Source organism: Cricetulus griseus, chromosome 2 (assembly GCF_003668045.3).
Source record: "Cricetulus griseus strain 17A/GY chromosome 2, alternate assembly CriGri-PICRH-1.0, whole genome shotgun sequence".
Classification (NCBI taxonomy): Eukaryota; Metazoa; Chordata; class Mammalia; order Rodentia; family Cricetidae; genus Cricetulus; species Cricetulus griseus.
In genome coordinates, this window is record NC_048595.1 from 233,038,211 (window position 1) to 233,060,239 (window position 22,029).

General features: G+C 47.1%; 1 protein-coding gene and 1 long non-coding RNA gene across 7 annotated transcripts in view; one reads left to right on the plus strand and one right to left on the minus strand.

The window, feature by feature from the left end:
* Nucleotides 1–22,029, minus strand: part of Mbp (myelin basic protein) — a 110,741-nt gene that overhangs the window by 60,708 nt on the left and 28,004 nt on the right. For all 6 annotated transcript variants that reach the window (XM_035440308.1, XM_035440307.1, XM_027403697.2 and 3 more), the window contains exon 3: nt 2,783–2,870. In XM_035440308.1, coding sequence (XP_035296199.1) covers nt 2,783–2,870 — 88 coding nt within the window. The remainder of the gene's footprint in view (nt 1–2,782; nt 2,871–22,029) is intronic.
* Nucleotides 7,321–14,411, plus strand: LOC107979615. Its single transcript, XR_004768389.1, has 3 exons — nt 7,321–7,917; nt 10,437–10,539; nt 12,249–14,411. It is a non-coding gene; the product is annotated as an uncharacterized LOC107979615 (long non-coding RNA).

The following is a 22,029-nucleotide window of genomic DNA, read 5'->3' on the forward strand; positions in this document are numbered from 1 at the left end:
TGACAGCTTGAGTTAGATCCCTGGGACCCACATGTCAGGAAAGAGAATCAACTTCCAAAGGTTGCTTTCCTCTGACATTTACCAGGACATGCAGACATACACACACCTGACCTACACCACATAATATATATACACACACAACCCTAACCTACACTATACACGCACATACCACACACACCTGACCTATACCACACACATACACACCTGACCTACACCATACACACACACCTGACCTACACCACACACACACACACACACACACACACACACACACACACACACTTACTCACACCCCTGACCTATACCACACACACACACACACACACACACCACAACAAAAACAGAAGCCCCAAACAAACAACCAACCAAGCCAAGGTCATTTGAGCTTTCCTTTTCCATTTGTCATTTTTCATCTATAGCCTGGGACTTCCGTAGATGCCAGAGAAGGGCAAGGTTATCAAGTTCAAGGGCAGGGGCTCTGCAGCTCACACAGGCTTGCCGAGTACCCAACCCAGAGTATGCAAGCCCTCCCAGCTGGCCTGACTCAGTGTTGTGTGAGCCTGGAACATCTGCAGGTGGCAGCTTCCTCACATGCCCCTGGGCTCTGACTCAGCCAGGACCAGAATGAGCTGTGCATGCTTGAGGGTGACTCGGATCCTACTGCAGGCTGCAGTGCAAGAGCTGGGAAGTGCCTTCATGCCATAGGCATGAATGCATTCCTGTCCCGGGTCCCGGGAGCAACTGCATTTATTATGGAGAGACCTGTAACTTCTGTATTGCCATTGGCTTCCACCTTCCAGTCAGGAAGCTGTCTCCTGGGCCACCTCACAGCTTCAGGAGTAAGGGCATTTACACAATTCACAGAGGGAACTCAGAGAGCCTTTTATGTGCTATAGTTCATGTGTTACATCCATTTTCTCTGTGTGTATACACACCATTCACACACATAATGGTAGGTACAAGTTACTATGATTATAAATAAGCTAAAAAGCAATTAAATAGGACTAGGACCGTAGTTCAGTGGTAAGGCACTTGCCTAGCATGTACTCAGCTCCTGAAATCCATCCCTAGAACAACAATACAACCCAACTGAATCTAAAGACAACACTTCCTTAAAGAAAATGTAAACCCAGACACACATATTTTGCATTTTCTTTGGCACCTCTAATATGCTTCTGTGTGTACAGATGTGCATTAGTTATATGTCTGTACTTGGGAATCACAAGTAAAAAAACCATGGCCAAAGACTTGCTTTCCCCCCTAAACACCACACAGGCAGACATTGAGTTCTGTACTGTGCCTTGCCCTGGGTATTTTAAATTTTGTACTTTGCTGTCACAATGCTGTCTTCTACTCTTCCCCCAGGCTCAGGCCCCAGGGGCAACTAAAAAAAAGAATACCCCACTTCCTAAAGACAGAAATGCCCCAAGAAAATTCCAGTGAAAATGGACATAGTTAGAGGAACTGGAAGAGCCCCTCCCCCACTGCCCTGGATCTACCATACTTTCAGCTCACAGTCATGGTTTTCAATTTTAGGGTACCACTATTCCCAGACTTTTCAACCACAGGTGCTTGCTCAAGAAGGACAAAGCACAGAAGGAAGGAATTTTGAAGAAACTAAGTTAGTAAAAAAGAATAATACCCTGAGAAACACCAGGGTAGATGGCACTGCCTAGGGGAGAAGGATGGAGAAAGACCTTTGCATAAGCAAGCAGAGGCCCGATCAGGGAGTGGCCAAGGGTTGCAGGCTTTGAGTGACTGAAACTTAGGCTATGACCTGCAGTGGCAGGGCCTGGCTGCTGTTTCCTCTCAGGACAGTGGGCTCTTACCACTTGGGCTTGTTCTCTACCACGCTTCCCTTCTCCTGTCTCCCTAAGTGGAAGAAAGAAGACAGCAGTGTCCCTCAGATTCTGGTCAGTTGTGGGAGCCCACATCGGAGGGAAGTCATGGAAAAGGTAACTCTACCACAATTCCACAAGACTCAGGTGAGGATGTTTGTCCACTCTGATAAGTAGGAAGAAACAGAAAACCCATGCACAGGGCAGTGTGTATTCTTGAGGCACCAGGAAGGTAACATTTCGAAGACCACACTTACTCCCAACAACAGCTGAGTCACCGTCTGCAGCCAGCCCAAGGAAAGCAGTGCACAAACTTTGGCAAGCTTACTTCCTTGTCAGCATTGTTATGACACTGTGGGGCTGGCTTGCTGATGTCCCCACCATCTGGCAGAGAGGGAGACTGAGAGGAGCCTTAGGGCTACAGAGAGCAAACATGAACACAAAGTGGGAGAGAGTCTGCAGGAGGGCAGTAAGGAGGCCTGTTTACCACACCATTGCACAGATATTTAAAAATGAAGACAGAGCATGGGGACATAGTCCAGTGGGTAAATGACTTGCTGCATAAACGTGAGGACCTCAGTGTGGATCCCTGGAATCCATGTAAAACCACACACAATAGTGCACATCTGTAATTCCAGTGTCAAGAGAAGGGTATGGGTGGAGCCAGCCATTGGAAGCTCAAAGACCAGTTATCTTGGGGTATGCAGTGGTGAACAAGATAACCTGTTTCACAAAAAGTGGGGGGTGAGGTTGTCCTCTGACTTCCACACGTGCACTGTGTCATGTGCAAGCTTGTATTCTCATATGGTAACAAAAACAAAACAAAACAAAACCACAACAGCAATAACAAAAACCCAAAGACAAGGACAAGAATTCCCCAGTGAGAAGGCGTGGGCTCACAGTCCAAGCAGGAAAGGGGGTCATACCCTCTGTCCGCTACATACCAAACACATCGCTGTCTTCCGAGGCTGTCTGAGAAAGTTTGCCCACGCTTCTCTTTTTTTCAGCCTCTCCTTGGTGAATCTCACCATCCTGGAAGAAAATAACAAACCGATGAACACAGTTGCACACATATCGATACATTTTTGGCAACAAAATGATCTTAATGCTTTGTCTTCAAGTGGGAGATGCGGCAGAGCTCAGGGTTGGACTCGGGTGAGATAGCTCAGGGTTATTGCTCTGCCTAGCCAAGCACATGCGCTCTGGGTCTGGGTAGATGGTTTCACATGAGAGGGTGCCAGTGTCAGCTTGGATAGAATACAGTAGCCAGGCAATTCCTATCTGCAGACGGGTTGCCTGTGTGGGTAATCTTAGATTTCAAACGGCTTACATAGCTTTGAATTCTAGGTAAGACTAAACAGGAGCCTGTTGGGACTCTGGGGACAGTACAAATACTAACATTCAGTGATTCCTTGTGTTTCTGCGAGGCAGGGAACAACCTACTGTGGGAGGGTTCAGTTGCCCCTGACTTGGTGCCCTGGTACTCCTGGGGATGATGGGATAAAGGGGGGTTGGGGCAGCTTTTCTGTCCTTTCTTTGGGATCCTGTTGAAGCTTTTGATGCAAGCATGGATATGAGGCTTATTATATTATTTAATATTTACTATATTGTTTTATTTGTGTGTGTGCGTGCATCTGTGTGGGTGTACATGTATGTGTGCAACGGTCCAGATGTCACCTTTGGATGTCCTTTCTCAGGAACAATCTACCTCAATCTTTGAGTCAGTGTCTCTCACTGGCTAGAAGCCTGCCCATTAGGCTAGCCAGGCTGGCCAGCAAGCACTAGGGATCCACTATTTCCACCTCTCCAGCACTGAGATTACAACAGGTGCACCATTACTTGCCTTTTAAAAAAATATTTTGAGACAGAGTTTCACTGTCCAGCCCTGGTTGGTCAGGAACTTGTAGGCAGGTCTTGAGCTTGTGGCCACCCTCCCACCTCAGGCCTCTCAAGTATCAGATAACTGACATTCACCCCATGCTTGGATTTTGAACTTTTGTCTTTGAGTTTAAATGTTTAGTGTGCAGTTTACTCACAAGTGTGGGGAGCAGCCAGGATTCCATTTCTTTATGTGTATGCAATCATCTCACTGGTTAATTTTAATGTGTCATATTCACACAGTGTATCAAATTCAGACCCAGGCTGGCAGTTGTGTAGCACTGAATCCTGCTCCCCTTCCATCTCCCTACAGTCCTCAGAAAGTGACTCCCTGGGATGGCTTCCCCGAGCCTGGAACCACCTCTGTGGCCCTTGTCTGTCACAATGATGGCCCTGCTCAGCTTCCCTGGAGACCCTTCTGATCATTCCCATATGGTGTCTTGAATCTTAACTGGTGCTGGGCCAACTCTGAGTGGCATCTCACAGCCACAGTGCCTATGGGCAGGGAAGCTCCTGCAGCTGAGAGAATAGGCTACCACCCTTTCCAGACCCAGTATCACCAGGCCCCTGTGTGGTTGTCATCTGCTGCCAAGACACAGTACCTGTACTCTATGTTCTTTCAGAGTGCTCTTTCTCAGGTCAGCTGCTCCTTTCTTAAGAGTTTATGTTAGCTACATAGTCTCACTATTATTATGATAACAGGCTCTATGGTCAGATGCTAGGTATATGCTGACTTGTGTATTAACCACACTACCTTGAGCATATACTTAACCTCTCTGTGCCTCAGGGGCCTTTGCTGTAAAAGAAAGAAAATGCTAATGTTGCTGAGCATGGTATTTATACATGAGAATTAGCAGAATTCTACACAAAAGTGCTTAGAAACTGTTGCTCTCTTCAATGAGATGGACTAGAGGTGGGCATCTCCCTAGCACCCTGCCCTGGGTGCCTGTTGCTCCTGTCAGCTTGGCTCCATGTTTTTTCCTTTGAGTGTGGGTTGGGGGTGGAGTGGGGATGCTGTTGCCTGGCTCCCCTTTCTTGGTCTTCTCTTCCTTTGCTCTGGCAGGTGTCCAGTGAGGGTGAACTGATTCCGTGAGACCAGAGAGCATGTCCAAGAACTGCTCCCACCTCCAAAGGCTACACAGCCAGTCATGAACACACCCCAGCTTCAGAACGCATGGGCTACTGTCTAGAGGAGCAAACGAGACTGCAGAAGCAGAGGCGGGGTTCTAGCGTCCTTGGCTGTGTATGAGTGACTGCCGGCAAATCACCTGCTATTTCCTGTCCCTGGGACTCCCCCACCCCACCCACACAAGACCTCTTGGTAGTGGGAACTGCATTTGATGCATGCAATGAAGATGGGCTTGACAAAGTGTGAACCTAAAGTCAGATTCAGACCCACAGGGCTCCGTTGGTTGTGGTAGGAATGTGTTCTGGGTGGGTGGTGATACAGGTCAGGGTGGCAGGATGCTAACATCCCACAGCAGCCAGGTGGTTCATTTATGGTTCAGTTGTAGCATCTGACTGGTCATGGATGAGATGACTGACAGTCATGGCCAAGGCTCTGAGTGCTCACAGTAGGAATTACATAGCAGGTAAAGCACACCTGCAAGCCTGCTCACAGCAACCATCCCACAAGCTGACGTTGTCTAAGTGGTTAACCTACATTCTAGACGCCAGCGTTCCCATGTGACTGCTGAAGTTATCTGCCTATAGTCACATCCATTATACTTCCTGCCTCCCTTGGTAACAAGTCTTACCTCTCTTTTGGTTTTCGACAAACTTTATTCTTAGGGTCTATGGCATCTGTTACCTTCCCCAAATTCTCTCCAACTCTGTTAACTGCTAAATTTCACTCCCTTCTGTGAGTTTTATGTCCCTTAAATTATATGTCTGTGTTCTAACCTCTGAGGTCTGGGACTCTGATGTTGCATGGAAATTGGGCCTTTCGAGGAGATGAGAAAGTTAAGGGGGATCACAATGAACCAGTGTGGGCCTCGTCTGGTAGCTGGCCATCCTTGTCATAGGGAAAGCACATTGGACCATGCAGGAGAAATGGTGGTGATACAGACACAAGCCAGGACACTTGAAAGACAATGGGGCCACCCGGAGCCAGCGGAGGCAGAGAGACATTCCTTCTTGCCTTTCAGAACAGCAGCAAGTGCCTTAACCCTTTGGTAAGATCAAAGTCTGGTGTGGAAGTATCTGACTTCTGTAACTGTTGTTGAAGCCACAGGAAGCTAACTCATCCTTACAGCCAGCCTCAGGCAAATGCTGGCACACAACCAAAGGCGGTGAGATAGGAGAAACAAGCTTGGGTACTAAGGAATTTCTACACTTCTAACATATCATGAGTCAGTGAACAGTCTCATTTTCTCTGTGAGGAAAGCACGGAAAAAAGGAACTTCGATGAACTTTGACCTTCAAATGTTAGGCAGCAGCTTCCCATGGGGCTCTGAGGGCGCCTGGAAGGAGGCCTAGCAGGTGGGACCAGGGCTTGAAGCCTCATCCCCACCCTCTACTTTGTTCTCCCCAGACCTGCTGTACACTATGGGTCTTCATGAGACCCCAGGCAAGGAATAAAGGAGAAGGACCTAGAGCTGCCAAGCACAGTGGAGTAATCCTGGTGTGACTCCAGACCGGTCACCTGGTGACATGCTCCTCAGTAATCAGTGTCCAGACATCCAGGTGACACACCCACCACAGAGGAATGTCACCTGCCATTCAAAGATATCTAGTTGGCATAGCGGCTAGCATACCATGGAGGTGCACACATACCTGTGCACGTAAATTCATGCATACACTCACACACTATGGACACTCACCAGCAGCAGGTTGTTTTCCTCGAATTTTTGGAGGATTAATGGCCTGGTGGTGACAAGTTTTTGGGGACTGGTCAGAAGACATGATTCTACATACTGTATAAAGTTCTGGGAGGAGAGGATGATACAACATTCTGACTCAGGAGAGTGATGATGTCAAGCTATGTCACAGAGTGGTGGACTGAAGAACCAGTGTGTGCTGAACTCTGAGCCACGGCCATTACAGACTCCCTAACTTAGAAAGCACATGTAAGAATGAATTTTTGAGAGTTTTAAATCCTGCAAACCCTATGGGTCAATAAGGAGCAGGTTCTGGACAGAAGTGAAGTCTAGGATGCCCAAGACTTTGACTACCCTGAGGCATCTATGTCTAACACCTAAGCTCCAAAGCAGCAGCTAGCATTCGAAGTGGGGGCATTCACTTAGAGGCCTCAGAGGCTGGACAGACAGCCACACACTTTCATCCCATAGGGCAGACAAGCATAGCTTGTGTATGTGTCCTGACAATGCCACTTCACGTAGAAACAAATGTTAGGAAGCTGGAGTGTGGCCAAGTGTTTGCATGAAACCCTGAGTTTGATCCCTAGTACCACACAAACAGGGTGTGGTAGTGCACACGTGTACTCTGAGACTGAGGAGGTACAGGCAGGAGGGTCAAAGATTCAAGACTGTCTTTGGCTACACACACAGTGAGTTCCGGGCCACATGAGATCCTGTCTGTAAACAAATAATGCCTAAACAGACATGAGTGTCTAAGATTTTTTTTCAGGGGTTGGGGGGAATAAGCATTAAAATATATGAAGACTATTCATCAGAGCTTGTAAGATTTGTACCCTTCCTGTCTATGTCTGGGATAAGGAGGATACGGGAGGGTCCTCTCACAAGTATCTGTAAGCAGGGACCCATCTACTGGCCCTGGGGTAAGGAGGGTGTGGTGTTCTTTGCAGAACAGTAGTAAAACTTCCCACTCTTGCTTTTTCTGTTCAGGAGGTTCTGGCTGGCAGGTGTTGTTATCCCCTCTCCAGTGGTCACTTGGTACCTTGTCTGGAACTCTGGGTGGGCCATAGCCCTCAAGCATGCACTCATCTCGGTCCTCTTGGCTCCTAGTCTTGCCAAGACTGAGAGCTGGGGACTCTGACATGTGCTCAGCCATAGGGCTGTGGGACCTGGACTGTGCCAGGGCACCCTGCCATTGCTTTCCGGGGTGAGTCAACAGGTGAGTCAGAGGCCCAGAGCCATTGCTGAAACCTGCAGAGCTACAGATTTGGAACCCAATGCCTGCAGAGGGTGTACACTCTGCAGCCCTGGAGGAAACCTGCCACTCCTGACTTCCAAGCCCAGCTTGAGTGGAGGGAGAAGAAGAGAGGTTCCAATGTGTCCAGGTAAGCCAACACAGGGTCTCACAGACAAATGGCTAAGGCCTAGGGCTGTTTAGGTGAGAACAGATGTCACTAAAGGGTTGCCACCCTGGGGCCCTGAGGCTGAAGGGCTGCTGAGCTGCTGCGGGTAATCCTATGACAATGCTGGGAAGTGAGGTGTCAGTCATCATGGCACAGTGGGGACCAGGTGGCCTAAGGCCACATTCATACCCACTGTGGTAGACAGAATTTAGTGTCCACTATGGTGAGCTGTGGGTATCAGACACCAGGAAGCAGAGCCGTTTCTCCCTTCTAGGACACACTGAAGTCCAGGGGAGTGTGTCTCTTTCTTGCCTCTGCCTTCCTCCTTCACATGGCATAGTCTAAATTCACACTCCAGCCTCCCTGGGGACACCTATGGGTCTCGGCTGCTCTAGATTCCATGAGGAAGTAGCTCCTTGAGTCTCATATGACCCAGACAGGGTGCAGCACCTCCCACAGCCCACGTGTGCAGCAAATGTATGCCTGCTGGGGTATTGTGTGATGGAAAGACTTGAAAATTTTAATCTGGTGACAAACTGGCAGAAGTCATTAAAGTACTGAAATATCAGAACAAGGAAAAATCCTGTGCATGCTAGTCAAAAGCTTAAAAAAAAAAAAAGAAAAGAAAAAAGGAAAGAAAAGGGTTGAATTTATTGTTCAGCCTCTCCCCTTCTTTCTTTCTCAAATAGAAGGTCCCATGTATTCCAGGCTGGCCTCAAATGCTGTATATAGCTGAGGGTGACCTTGAATGCTTGCTGCTCCTACCTCCACAAAATGCCAAGATTACAAGCTTCTGCCACCACAGCAGACTTTACTTCCTCTAAAGCAGATTCTGTTCTCACTCTGGCTCTACAATGAGTTATGATAAATTACAAAGGTACTAGCTAAGGGCTAGCAAGTTGGCTCAGATGATAGGAGTTTGAATCCTGGGTCCTGAGATCAAGGGAGAGACCAATATCTTGAAAATTAACCTCTGACTTCTACTTCTGTGCCATGGCACACACAGAAACGCATATGTGCTTGTGCACACATGCAAAAGCATACACAGGTGTGAGCGTGCGCGCGCGCACACACACACACACACACACACATCACAAATGTGCACACACATGCACACACCAATAATAAAGATAAATAATTAATATTTTAAAAAGACTTGGGTCTACATCAACAGGGTTAGTTAGGCCCCACCCCCGTCAGGCAGACACTGAGGACAGAGAAGGCCACATGATCCTCCCCGGGCCAGGGTGCCCACATCAGGCACAGGTGACATTTTTGGGTGGAACAGCTCTGCCATGGGGATGTATAGGCTCAGCAGCTGCTCTGTCCTCTGCCCTTCACCTGTCTGTGTCACCTCCAACTGTCACAATTAGGGGCAAATATTCCTCAGAGATGAGCCAACCTCCTTCAAGGAGCTCAGTCTAGAAAAAGAAGAATAGACAGTGAGACTGTGTTCATTTTCTAACATACTGGTAGTAGTTAGTGTTCCTGAAGTGACAACATCAGAGACTAAAACAAAGGCCACTTGGGTGAGATTCTTAATCTGCAAAACAAGGGCAGAGTTAGAAATTTTGGATAAGTAGGACTCCATTGAAACTAAAAATAAAATAAATACTGTGAAAGATGAAAGACAGAAAGGATAACAAGCAGGGTGCTGTAGCCCTAGTGCTGGGGAGTGGAGACAAGAAGATACCTGGGGCTTGCTGGCCCCCAGTCCGGCCTCCCTGGTGAGTTCCAGGTGAGTTAAGACCCTGTCTCAAAAACAAGTACACTTGAGGCTGTCCCCTCACCTTCACATTCACACACACACACACACACACACACACACACACACACACACACACGCACACACACGCACACAAGTGCACATGCAACCACTCATATGAACACACACACACACACACACACACACACACACGTACACACATGCACACACTCATGCACACACACACATACAAGTGACATGCAACCACTCATATGAACACATACACACACACACTCACACACACAAGTGCACATGCAACCACTTATATAAACACATACACACACACACACACACACACACACACACACACATACACGCAAGAAAGGGAAAGACAATGTATATAATGGGAGAGAATATTGGAAATCTTTTATCTAATACGGATCAAGCATCTAGATTGTACAAAACTCCCACAAGTCAACAACATAAAGATGTCTGATTTAAAATGATGGTAGGGGCTGTTTTCTCAAAGCAGATAACGTATCTGGCCAGTAGACTATGAAAAGATACTCAATACTGTTATCCCTGTCGGATTAATATCAAAGCCACAGTGAGACTCTGTCTCACACAGTGAGATGGCTGTGGTTGTGTGGTGAAACTGCACCCCCAGACCTAGCTGGTAGACATATCACATGGGACCTCAGCCCCATCTGGTGTGAACATCAGATGGTGCAGATGCTGTGGAAAGATTTTTACAGTTTCTCAAAAAGTTAAACACAGATGAACAATGTATTCCTAGGTGTATTCTTGACAGAAATGAAACAAGTGTAAATATCTACAGAAGCATTATCTGCAATAACTTGAAGGAGGAAGATTCCACATACCCAGAAACCCATGAGCAGGTAATTAAAACATAAGAATAAGATTTCTCAACAACGAAACTGTAGACAGGAGATGGGGGGGATAGCATAGACGAACCTTCAAAATATAATGCTTTGGGTTAGAAGCCACACACAAAAGGCCACCAATATAATTCCATCCATGTGATTTACTGTACTAGGGAAGCATAGGGACAGAGGACCAGCAGCCTCTGAGGGAAGGAGTGGGGTTACAGTTGAGGGGCAAATGTGATTTGTGTGAGTCAGTGTTCTAAAATGGGACGCTGTGACGCATCACGCAGAGCCGTGAATACGTTAAATGGCACTGAACATTTTCAGTCTGTACGCGTATGAACTACATCTTAGCAAAGGTGTTAAACACCCATGCACAGCCCCTGCCCCCCCTACATGCACCCCCACAACATACCCCTAAAGGACTGGGCTACTCAGTAGTGAGCATTTGTCTAGAATAAGAGGACCCAGATTTCACCTCCAGCGCTGAAAAAGGAAAAGGAAAAGAATAGAGGAAAAACGGCCCACACTTGTAAAGGGTCTGTTTGCAGGTCTGTGTGCAGTGAAAGCTTTAATGTACCATGCACCATGCAAAACAGTCTGGCTTTGTGCGGCTCTGAAGCCACTGTCATGTAGAAACACTGTAGCTGAGACCTGTGACACCTCAGCTTAAAGCACAAGGCTCAGGAGATCAATTGGGGCTCGGTTAAGAGTGTACAGATCTTTAACTAATGAATGCGAAGAAATGTGCTGGGGATTTTGTTTAAGCGCTGGCTTTGAGAAGTCACAGCAGGATAAACATTACTCAGTGTGGCACTGAAACTGCTTATTGAGGTCTGTTACGCAACCGGACAATCAGGCTTCTATTTTAGGAGCACAGCTACCTGGCTGTTTATCCCTGGATGCTACTGCTGCCTCAGCTGGTTAAGGGCATGGGAAGGTTGTTCCCATGAGGAGGGCAGGAGAGAAAGGGATGTATACTGGTTCATCCTTGTGCTGTCAACTGCAGTCTGATGCTCAGTGAATTTCACGACTGACGTGAGCGTTAGAAGGAACTCATCACTAAGCGATTTAAGTCAGAAAGACAAATACCATACACTTTCTCCCTTTTGTAGGTCCTAGGTTTTATGCAAATACACAGAATTATACAGATGACATGAAACAGAAGCAAGACTGTCTAGGGCGTTAAGGGGATGGAAGGAAATGGGGGTGAGATACCAGAGGACAGAGGGGCATGGCAAGGACTTGCAGGAAGATGCTTGTATAAGCCAGAATGATAATTAAAAAAAATAACTCATGCAAGGACATTTATTCAGTTAAAAGTGACCCACATTTTTTTAATAGAATAAAGTGATCAAAACCTCCTATCTCTTTCTGAAGGCAAATGCTTTAGTTTTGTGCAATATGAAAATAGAAAACTGTCTTGGCTTACCTCTTTTACAACAGCTCTCTATGCTTCTGAGTGGTCCCTTATTTAATGGCTTTAAGTCAAGGCCTGTCTTGGAGGTAAGACCCACTCTGATTAAATAATAACACCAATATATCAAGAGTGCAGATGTCTTCTGAATATACATTGATCTCCAATACATGGGACCTCCCAGTGTGCCTTCCCACTTGCAAGTCAACGTGGGCAAACCCAGAACAGTCAACGTGGGCATCATTGCTAGGTATCCATGGTTATTGCCTCCTCACTGATTTTGAACTACTATGTCTTTGGAAAGGTGAAAATACAAGCTGCTTAGGAAAAAAAAAAAAAACGAGTTTGAATGCATCTATGCAGCAAGATTAAGGACAGAGAGACACAGAGACCTGGAGAGACAAACTCCTCGGACTTTGTCATTGCAGCTACAATTTGCCTCAAAGAGCCACACCCAGGTTGTGAAATGGACTTTCCATTTTATCTCAGCAGCAGGGCATCCTTCAAAGCCATCTCTGTGGTACTGCAGCCTCAGGGTGAATTGTGGGAATAGCAAGCCAAGTTTAGTTTGCTGAGAGGGCTGGGGAAACACACCAGGCTGGCGCCATGTCCATACAATCCATGGCAGAGCAAATCACTTGAGCTTTGGAAAGGAATGGACTATGGGTGGGGAATTTTCTGCACACAGCAAAAAGCTGCTGATCACCAAGATCAACTGAGGCCAGCTCTTCACTCACCAGCCATCTGAGCATGGTGTTCTTTGCAAAAATGCACTCAGAGGAAGCCCAGATGTCTCTTGGCTCACAGGTGCTGATAAGAAATCAAGCCGCAAAGTGGTTAACAGATGATCCTAGTTGTAAAAAGCTTATGAAAAATCTTCTAGAGCTTTCTACTTGTCCACACAGGTCACATGGCGACCCAGGAAGCATACACATGGGGTTTCCTGAGCTAGCCCTGAAGTAAGACTTTTAAGCACCAAGAGAATCGTGATTTTAAAAACAGCAGCCAGTCTCCACCATTTGGTTTAACCCTAGGTCCTTTGTGCTCAGGAGTGAAACACAGAAGGCTGGCTATTTTGTGAACATTGAAGTGTCTAGTAAGGCTTGGGCTGGGCTGTCCCTGTTCAGGGTGGTGAGGTATGGTAGATTCCAGCAGTGAATCAGAAAGAGCCCACTTGTAGAAGGCCTTGTCAAAAGCATCTCTAAACTCTATGTCATATTTCCTTTTGAAATATTCTAAATATTCTACTTTAAACAAAATCGACCTCCAATTGTTTTAATTTGTGTTATTTGAAAGATTAAATATAAATGCTACCTCAACCAGCATGGTCTTTTGTTAAAAAAAGAATGGAATCATGACTGCTGCAGGTAAGTGGGAAAGGCATATAATACTCAGGGCTAAAAGTGCAATGTAAAACCATGACACTGGAGGAAGGGCTGAAGAACTCCACACCTTTCTGTACCACTGAATGTGTGGAAGGGGTTCCTCTATCCTGGGATCAAACCAGAGTGAAGCTGATGAATTCCAAATGCTGGAATGCCATTACTCATTACAGCACAGGCCAAAAGCCCAAGCAGCAGCAATAAGCTTTTGGGACCAGAGCCCAACTCCAGAGGATGAGAGAGAGGGAGCTCAGAGTTGGGATGACACTGTTCTTCCCTCCTTACGGGGATTGCCAGAGGAGAGTCCTCTCAACACTTCCTAACCTTGCCCAGCCTCCCACCCCCACTCACCTGTATGCTTTTCTTGTCACTTGCCTCAGTACAGCTATGAACTGGTACAAGGTGAATAATCTGTGTGGCAAGGATCCTAAATCACCATGGGCGGTTTGCATGGTTGAGCCCGCCTTGTTTATTGACTAAGGCTTGTTTGGCTGCTTAGGACTTATGAAGTATAATCAGGAGGCATTAAAAAAGAGGACTCCTCTGTTCCAAGTGTCAGAGGCAGATGCATAAAGTTGAACTTTCTCTGTAACTACCTGGTGATTACATTTTGAAAGTATGATTCTTAGATTAATGCAGGCATCAAATGGCAACAGGGAAGTGTGTTTGAACCATCCAGATGCAGAACTGAGAAGCGAGACTAAGAAGCCATTCCTGCAGTGGTGGCTAGAGGTTCAGGGCTGGTGTCTGTGAGGGAGTCCTGCCAGTCCACATCTATGCAATCATACCCTCAATGTGTACACACACACACACACACACACACACACACACAGTACACACACACACACACACAAACACACACACAGCACACACATGCACACATAGCACACTTACACACAACTACACAGCATTCATATATACACATAGCATACCATGGACACAGCACTCATACTTGCACACACGTGCACCTACAGCACACACATGTATGGTAATATATTTTTATGACTTATTAAAGCTTGCCTGAGGATTCAGAATGCAAAGTCAGCCTGAAGCTATAGAAGCCAGAGAGTGGTGGCCCACACCTTTACTCTTACCACTTGGGAGGTGGAGGTAGACAGATCTCTTTGAGTTCAAGGCCACCCTGGCCTACACAGGAGTGAAGAGTAACAGAGCTCATGCCTTTGATCTCAGCACTTGGGGTCACACAGGACTCATGAGAGGTATTTAAGACAGGAGCAGGGTCTCAGAGCTGGCATTCATTCTCCAGCCACACTGAGGATAGACATTGAAGTCTCAGGATTCTCCAGCCACGCTGAGGAAAGGTTACAGTCTGAGGATTGGTGGAGACAGGATCCCCTTTCAGGCTGAGGTAGAGTAAGTGCTAATGACCAGCGCTTTGCTTTTCTGATCTTCAGCTTGAAGTTGGAGCCCAAATATTTGTCTCTGGTCTTTTTCTTGCTATACACATGCATACGCATATACATACGGCATATATATGTATATATATGTATATATATGTATAAATATCACATCACAGATATACACATATACATACAGTACAGAGCATACATACTCAGGCAGACATGTTCTACACGCACACACAGACATACACCATCACATATGTACACAATGCAGGCCACCTCTCACTCACCCCCTCCATCACATATGCAGAGTCACAAACAAGAGACACTTTTTCACAAGTGTCCTCTGTCATATTAATTCTCTTGCTCCTGAGACTGGTGAGATAATGGCTCAGGGGTTGAGATAGCACTCTGACCTTGTAGAAGACCAAAGTCCAGTTCCCAGCACCCACATCAGGTGGCTCATAACTGCCTGTAATTCCAGCTCCAGGGGATCGAAGACCTAGGCCCTCTGTGGCACCTGTCCTCATGCGCACACATGCAGACACACTCTTAAAAATCATCTGTAGACGTCTCTCTTGTTTCCAAATGTAAAGCTTTACCAACAAGGCTGTGAGAGAGAAAGGGGCTTCTGAAGGACATGTTCTGCATGTTCAGAGTCTGAAGCAAACATGTCCTCAAAGGTATAGTTACCAGTGGCACTTCTGGACTGTCCTGGCATGGGAAAATAAGTGGTGGCCCAGTGAGGTTCACAAGCACGGGGATGGGTGAGCAGGACAAGTGGCATGGAAGCAGCTTGCATTCAACCACACCCCTCTCATCCTGTGACATCTTAAGGGGACGATGAATATGCTCCCATTGTCAGCAGGACAAGCCCTACCCTCCTGAACTGGCATGGTGGCACTTTTGGGGAAGTCACTAAGGACTCTGGATGATCATCTGCTCTACCTTGTTGCCTTCCTGCTGTCAGTCAAGTGTGAACCCAAGTTTGAATGGGAAACGATGTAAAATAAGTCCCTCACAAACGCAATTACTCTGGTTCAGAAGGCACCAGACATCCTGCTCTGGGTGGGGCATCCTATCTCTGATGACAGTTTTGTCTTTGACATCTGTTCCTGCCTTTTATCAGGGCTCCTGCAGGTGAGCATGGGGGACCCTCAGACCTTTGGGCTCTGGATTCTTGGCTACAACCCTCTTTCATTTGTATCCCAAGCCCCCCCCCCCCCCAGGGTTCAAATCTGTTTGTGCTCTATGCTGCTTTCACATTTAACAGCCAGTGTGAAGCAGACCATTTATATTTAACAACTGTTGTGTCGTAGAAGTTCTGTGACAGATATGTACAGTGACACAGTTTCTAATAAAAACAAACTATGAAGTCAAATAGCCAATCAACTGACACAAACCAACCAAAAACCAACCAATTGACTAATAAGTCAACCAACCAAAATCAGTCAGTTAATTAACCAGGTAACCAACGAACAATCAAAACCAATCAACTAACTAACCAAAACCAGCCAGTTATCAACCATGCAACCAACCAACCAAGCAGTCAGCCGACCAACCAACCAACTAAGCAACCAATCAAACAAAACCAACCAACTTATCAACTAAACAAAATAGCCAGCCAGCCAAATTCCTACAATGTGGGTGAAAGAACAGATGTTATCTCCCCTGGGCTCTGAGTGGCCTAGGGCTCTCTCAGCCTTCAGCCCTCTAATGTTCCTGGCCTACGGTGGAGCTGAGAGCTTTTCTGCATGTTGATGTCATACCAAGATTCACAGACCTGGCTCTGCTGAGCATTGAGTGCACAGGGTGAAGTCAGAGAGAAAGTGTGAAGAGGCTCGGAGCTCCCTAATGGCCAGCTGGAGCTCCCTAATGGCCAGTTGGAACTGATTACAGACCATGTGATCGGGTTGCAGCTTCAGTTCCACTGGGCTGGAGACCAATTCATAACCAGCGGCCGGCATCATTCTCACTAGGGGTGTGGAGGCCTTGGATATGCTTGCTAATTACACAGCAGGTTGTTAATAATTACATTCCCTTTGGTGAGACCTGTGACCAACCTTGGTTTACAAAGCTGTCTGTGCTCCCCAATTCTCAGAGAAGCGGAACACCTGGCACATGTCAGAGCCAACCCCGTGGTCATACTTTGAACAAGAAGCTGTGAGAAAAGACTTCTGCTCTGAATTCTTCGTGGAGGAAAAGCACTTGTGACTCCACACACCCAGGAACCTTTCCACTGAGAATCTTCTGGGCACTGCCTGGTTCTTCTGTATGTGTGTCTTCCTAGTCCATGTTTTCCAGTGCCCGAAGATCTCAATCCAACATTCTACCTGTTTATGTGGCTTATCCAAAAGATGGAAATTACACATGGATGGATCCATCCTGCCCACACCCTGCACTGCACTCAAATCAGAAAGGTAAAATTCACCAGCAGATTTGGTGTCCACCAAGTGTGGCCTTCTCACCACACTGTGGGTCAGTTTGGAAGGGATGGGGCTTGGCACTTCCTGCTCCTATTCTGTGATAGGGTATGGAAGACTGAAAGCTGAGCAGAAACAAAAAAGAAAAAAGGAAAAAAAATAGCATTGCCAGGCAGTTCAGGAATGTCAGGCTTCTGTCTCCTATCCCAGTATCCTCTGGGCACTGAGGATGGAGAGTCCTTGCCCTTGTCACACTGTCTTCAGACATCACTTGTTGCCACCTGCCTGTGTGTGATGGCACAGCATCTCCTGGAACACTCCAGACAGCTTGGTGAGTTAGCGTTTGAACAGTTCATTCAGCAAGCCGTGCCTGGACACCAGCAGAGACTGGCAATCATGGCTGCTCTGCCTGGACTGAACATCTGTGGGGAGGAGAAGACTCCAGAGCAGTGGTGAGCCAAGCTGGTTTTGAAAGACCCTAATTCAAGCCTAGCCTGATACCCACCAGCATGTATTTGAAAATCACTCTGGTCACACACAGCTCTGGGACAAAGAACACATGAAATGGTCAGTCATGATGACCAGTCTCTGGAAATTGTTATTATTACTAGTTTCTATTATCTTCAACAACTGTCTGGTTTCTAAAAATTGTCATGGATTACCCTGCTCCAGAGCACCCAAGTTTTGAAAATAAGTATAAGTCACTCTGTTCCCAGAAAAACCACTAGCTGTCCCATGGCCTTGCAGGTGTAAAAACCAAAATAACATTCCAAACCCCTTGTGGGCAAAATTGTAAGTTCAGTTCCCACCCAATCAGTAAATGACTAATGTATGTTACAGCCAATCAATATGTTGTCACACTCCTGCCTAGTGACCAAAAAGACATAAAAACTGCCTGCTTTGGAAACTCGGGGCCTTTCTCTTCCCAGGGAATAACCCCAATGCGTTGGAATAGAATCCTTTTGCTTTTGCATTGAACTTGTGTCCTGTGAGTGACTCTGTGGGGTGCGTCTCCTGGAGTTGGACTTCACTTTTGGGTCCAACAGTTTGAAGCCAGCCACTTCTCATTGCTGAGGCAGTCATGAGGGAAGGAACAGAACTTTCTGGAAAGCTATAGATCTGACAACATGCTACCCGGGTGATGCGTGCCGCATGGTGTGAAGCTCCATATAGAGTGTCCTTGAGAGCAGTCAGCACACCCCTCACAGCCCTCACTGGGGTGCCAGTGTTCTCATGGCAACAGATTTTTCCCCATCAGAGTGAAAGATGCTGTTTTCATCTCAGTGGAAAGCTTTGTGTTGCTTTGACAAAGCTGCCTATATTTGCAAACATGTCTCATTCTCAGAATGTCAGTTTAGTATCAGTCTCAATGAGAGAGACTGGGGTTGGAACAATCACTAAGCATACACATGATTTGCCAAAGATGGGGTTACCCCAGGGGAAGGACCAAACCCCTCTTCATCCAAAAGTAACCTTAGAGAATTCTAATGCCCAACAAAAGTTCCAGAACAGTTGTTCACATAGGTGGGAAAGGAGGCCACACAGAAAGCTGAGGGAGGACCCAAAGGACTCCAAAGGCCAGAACTTCCCAGTGCCTTTCCCCCATCAACAGAGCAAAGCTGGTGAACTCTGTTGATATGGACAGAATATTCTGAGCTCTGGTGGTGGTGGTGGTGGTGGTGGTGGTGGCTCCCCAAGGGCTCTGGTCAGTTTGGCCAAGAGTCAGACTCCTCCCTTGAAGGCAGAGGTGAGCTAAGGGACTTGTGCTGTCCTGCCTAGATCACAGCCTCTTCCTCCTGCCTTCCCTCATCTATCCTTAGTGATGAATCTGCACTCTGCACTTCCCAGGGTGGCAGCTCTTCTCCTTAGGGTGCTGATCTGGGCAATGCTGTAAGGAACAATGGCACTCATGTCTCTGTGCCCTCCAGGAAGCAACTGTCTTTTGGGATGTCACCCAGGCTGTCTTCTCAGCAGCAGAGTCACCCTTACCCTATGTGCTGAGAGACAGTGCCACTAACACCCTAACGCTCAAAAAAAAAAAAAAACAAAAAAACAAAAAAACAAAAAACAAACAAACAAAAAAAATGGAGATTCCAGGGGGTGTGAAGAAGCTAGCCTCCCTCTCAATAACAGCAATCCTGAAAAATGGACTCAGGTTCCCAGCAGCCTCTATGACAAGTATCATGATGACCAAATAGAGCCAGGATCTTTAAGGACATGGGCTGCCCCTGTATAGCAAGCTGGCATATAGTTGAGTCAAAGAAGCCACGCCCTCCAACATTGCCAAGAGATTTGTGGGAAAGGATGCTTTTGTGAGTACAAAAGCCTCTTCTTTCTTTTGGTGGTATTTTAACATGCTCGGACCAATCCACAGATGTGCATAGGTGCCGTGTCTCTTCTCTAAGGTCTGAGGCTCTTTCAGGCTTGCTCTGATGTCCTGTTCTGCGGTGCCACTCTAGTTATCTTTCTGTTGACATGAGAAAATGTTCTGGCCACAATGCAAGTTCATATTGACTTCCAGGTGACAGCTCACCATCAATGGAAGTCAGGGGAGGGACTCAAGAAGAAACTGAAGCAGAAACCACGGAGGAATGCTACTTGTTGACTGGCTTGTCAATTCATGTTCAACTAGCTTTCTTACATAGTGCAGGATCGCCTGACTAGGGATGGCGCCGCCCTCAGTGGTCTGGGTCCTCACAACTCAATCTCATAAACATGACCACAGGCCACTCTGATCAAGGCAATTCCTCAACCGAGGTTCCCTCTCCCAGGTGATTCTATGGTCTGCCAACTTGACAGTTAGCTAGCTCTATGCTAACCAGCATTTGCATCCCATCATGCCTCCAGATGCTGTGAGTGTCAAAATCTCACTGGACCTCTTTAGGCAGTGAGTCATCTTGAGGATGGATCAGATATACTTTGTATCACTGTGCTACTGTTCTGCTGTTCAGAGTATAGCTTCCTCCATGGTCCTGAGGTGGCTGCAGCCCAATGTCATCTAAGTGGCTGGTGCCATAAATTGGGATTTTCATCAGAGTCAATCAGTGTTGGGCACACACTGGGTGTTTACAAAGACACTCATGGATGCATGGCATAAAGCATGAATGGACTAATCCAACCCCAAGTATATATCTGGGAGTTGAAGGGATGTAACCACTTAGGAATTACAAGTTCCTGTCAGGCCAGAAGATGTAAGGAAGAATTCAGGAGTCTGCCCTGTGGGTTAGAACAGGTCTGGATGTATCTTGTATAACAGAGCCTGCACTGAGATAGGGTCTTTCTGGAGAGGGACAGAATGATAGCTTGGGTTGTGCTGTGGCATCTGTCCAAAAGGAGGTATTGATAGCTTCCTGGGGAAAGGCTCAGATGCCGAGACCAAGTGCCAAGCTAGACCTAGAGAGTTCTCTTTCCTAATGTCTCAACTGTCCCGTCTTTGCCAGGACTTATCAAATAATACATAGCTTGAGAACTGAGTTTTCTACTTCCAAATCCATCCCCAGCACCTCAGAAAATAACTGTTTAAAAATGGGCCATCAAGGAGGAAGCCCAGTTAAACTTCAGCTCTTAGCATGGGCCCCGCTCCAACATGAGAAAGGGAAGTTAAGACATGGCGACCTACAGGGGACAACAGGAGACACATGGAGAAGGTGAAACCTACAAGGCCTGACAGGAGACCCACCCCATGGATTGCTGGATCCCAGACATCTGCCCTGTGACCTGTGAGAAAGAAAATGATGGAGGGGTTAGCCTTCTCTAATACCCATGAGAGCTGAGCACAGGACACCCCTATCAGGAGGCTGCTTTTAGCTCATGGGACCAGCCTGCCTCCCCCAGAAGCTTTCAGGAGTGTGGTCACCCCAACTTTTTCCTGGGCATATCCCCTAAACTACCCAGGGCAATTGGAGTCATCTCATTCCCTGGTTTTCCAAACTGCTATAACAGAGATGGAAACTGGGCATAGAAGGACAGAGTGGTAAAAATTTGGTGAATTAGTGAGGGACAGCTGTTTATGACTGAAGACTCAGAAGATGGGGATGCCCCCAATTCTGAAAGCAGGAATGACACTGGGAGGAACTGACACCCAGTCTGTGAGACTGTGACATGTCTCAGGAGGCTAGTCCCCAGCCCCCCTAACTAGTGTTCTCTGGTCCCCTATAGGACTCCAGAGCCCTCCTCTCCAGCTGGATGGCAGTGTCTTAGGTAGGGCCTCGCCAATATCACAGCATGGCACATTTCACCTTGCCCTAACTTCCTAGAGCTCTTCCTCAGCAGGAGAAGTTGGTGATTACATTTCTAGGCTGTGTTTCCCTCTGGGAAAACTTGGCCTGAGAGACTTGAATATGGTGGATGAAGAGAAGAGACTGAGAACCCTGGCTTTCTTCCCCATGACCAGTGATGCCTGGAGTCTAAGAGAAGACACTCTGTGTAGCAGAGGAATGCTAAAAGGGGTTTTATCTGCCAGACACTTGAGGGCTTGCTGTACTGGGGTGTTTAAGCCTTGGAGACATAGGGGGTCTTCACACTGGAGAACCTGAGGGAGTCTGCTATTGTGGGGCCAGTCAGAGACAAACTGGCATGATTGTTGGCATCTGGCTGTGTGGCGGAAGGTGTAAGGAGAGTCATGGAAGAGCTGTTGGGTTGCCCCAGTGTCTCAATGTGGGAGGAGGGGAATTCTTCATGGGACAGAGGGGTCTGGAGCTTCCTGGGGCCAGTCCCAGTTCACAGCTCCAGATCAGTGAGTGGTTGATGAATGGGAGTAGTTCCTTCTCCCTTCAGGGCCCTCCCTCCATGGGAACACAGCTCAGGACCCTGAAGCAGAGGGCCTTTTCCATGGACTCTGAAGCACTACAAAAGCCTAAGCTTAATTGGGAAAGAACTCTTACATATGAAAACACACATGGAGACCGTAGTTTTAAGGG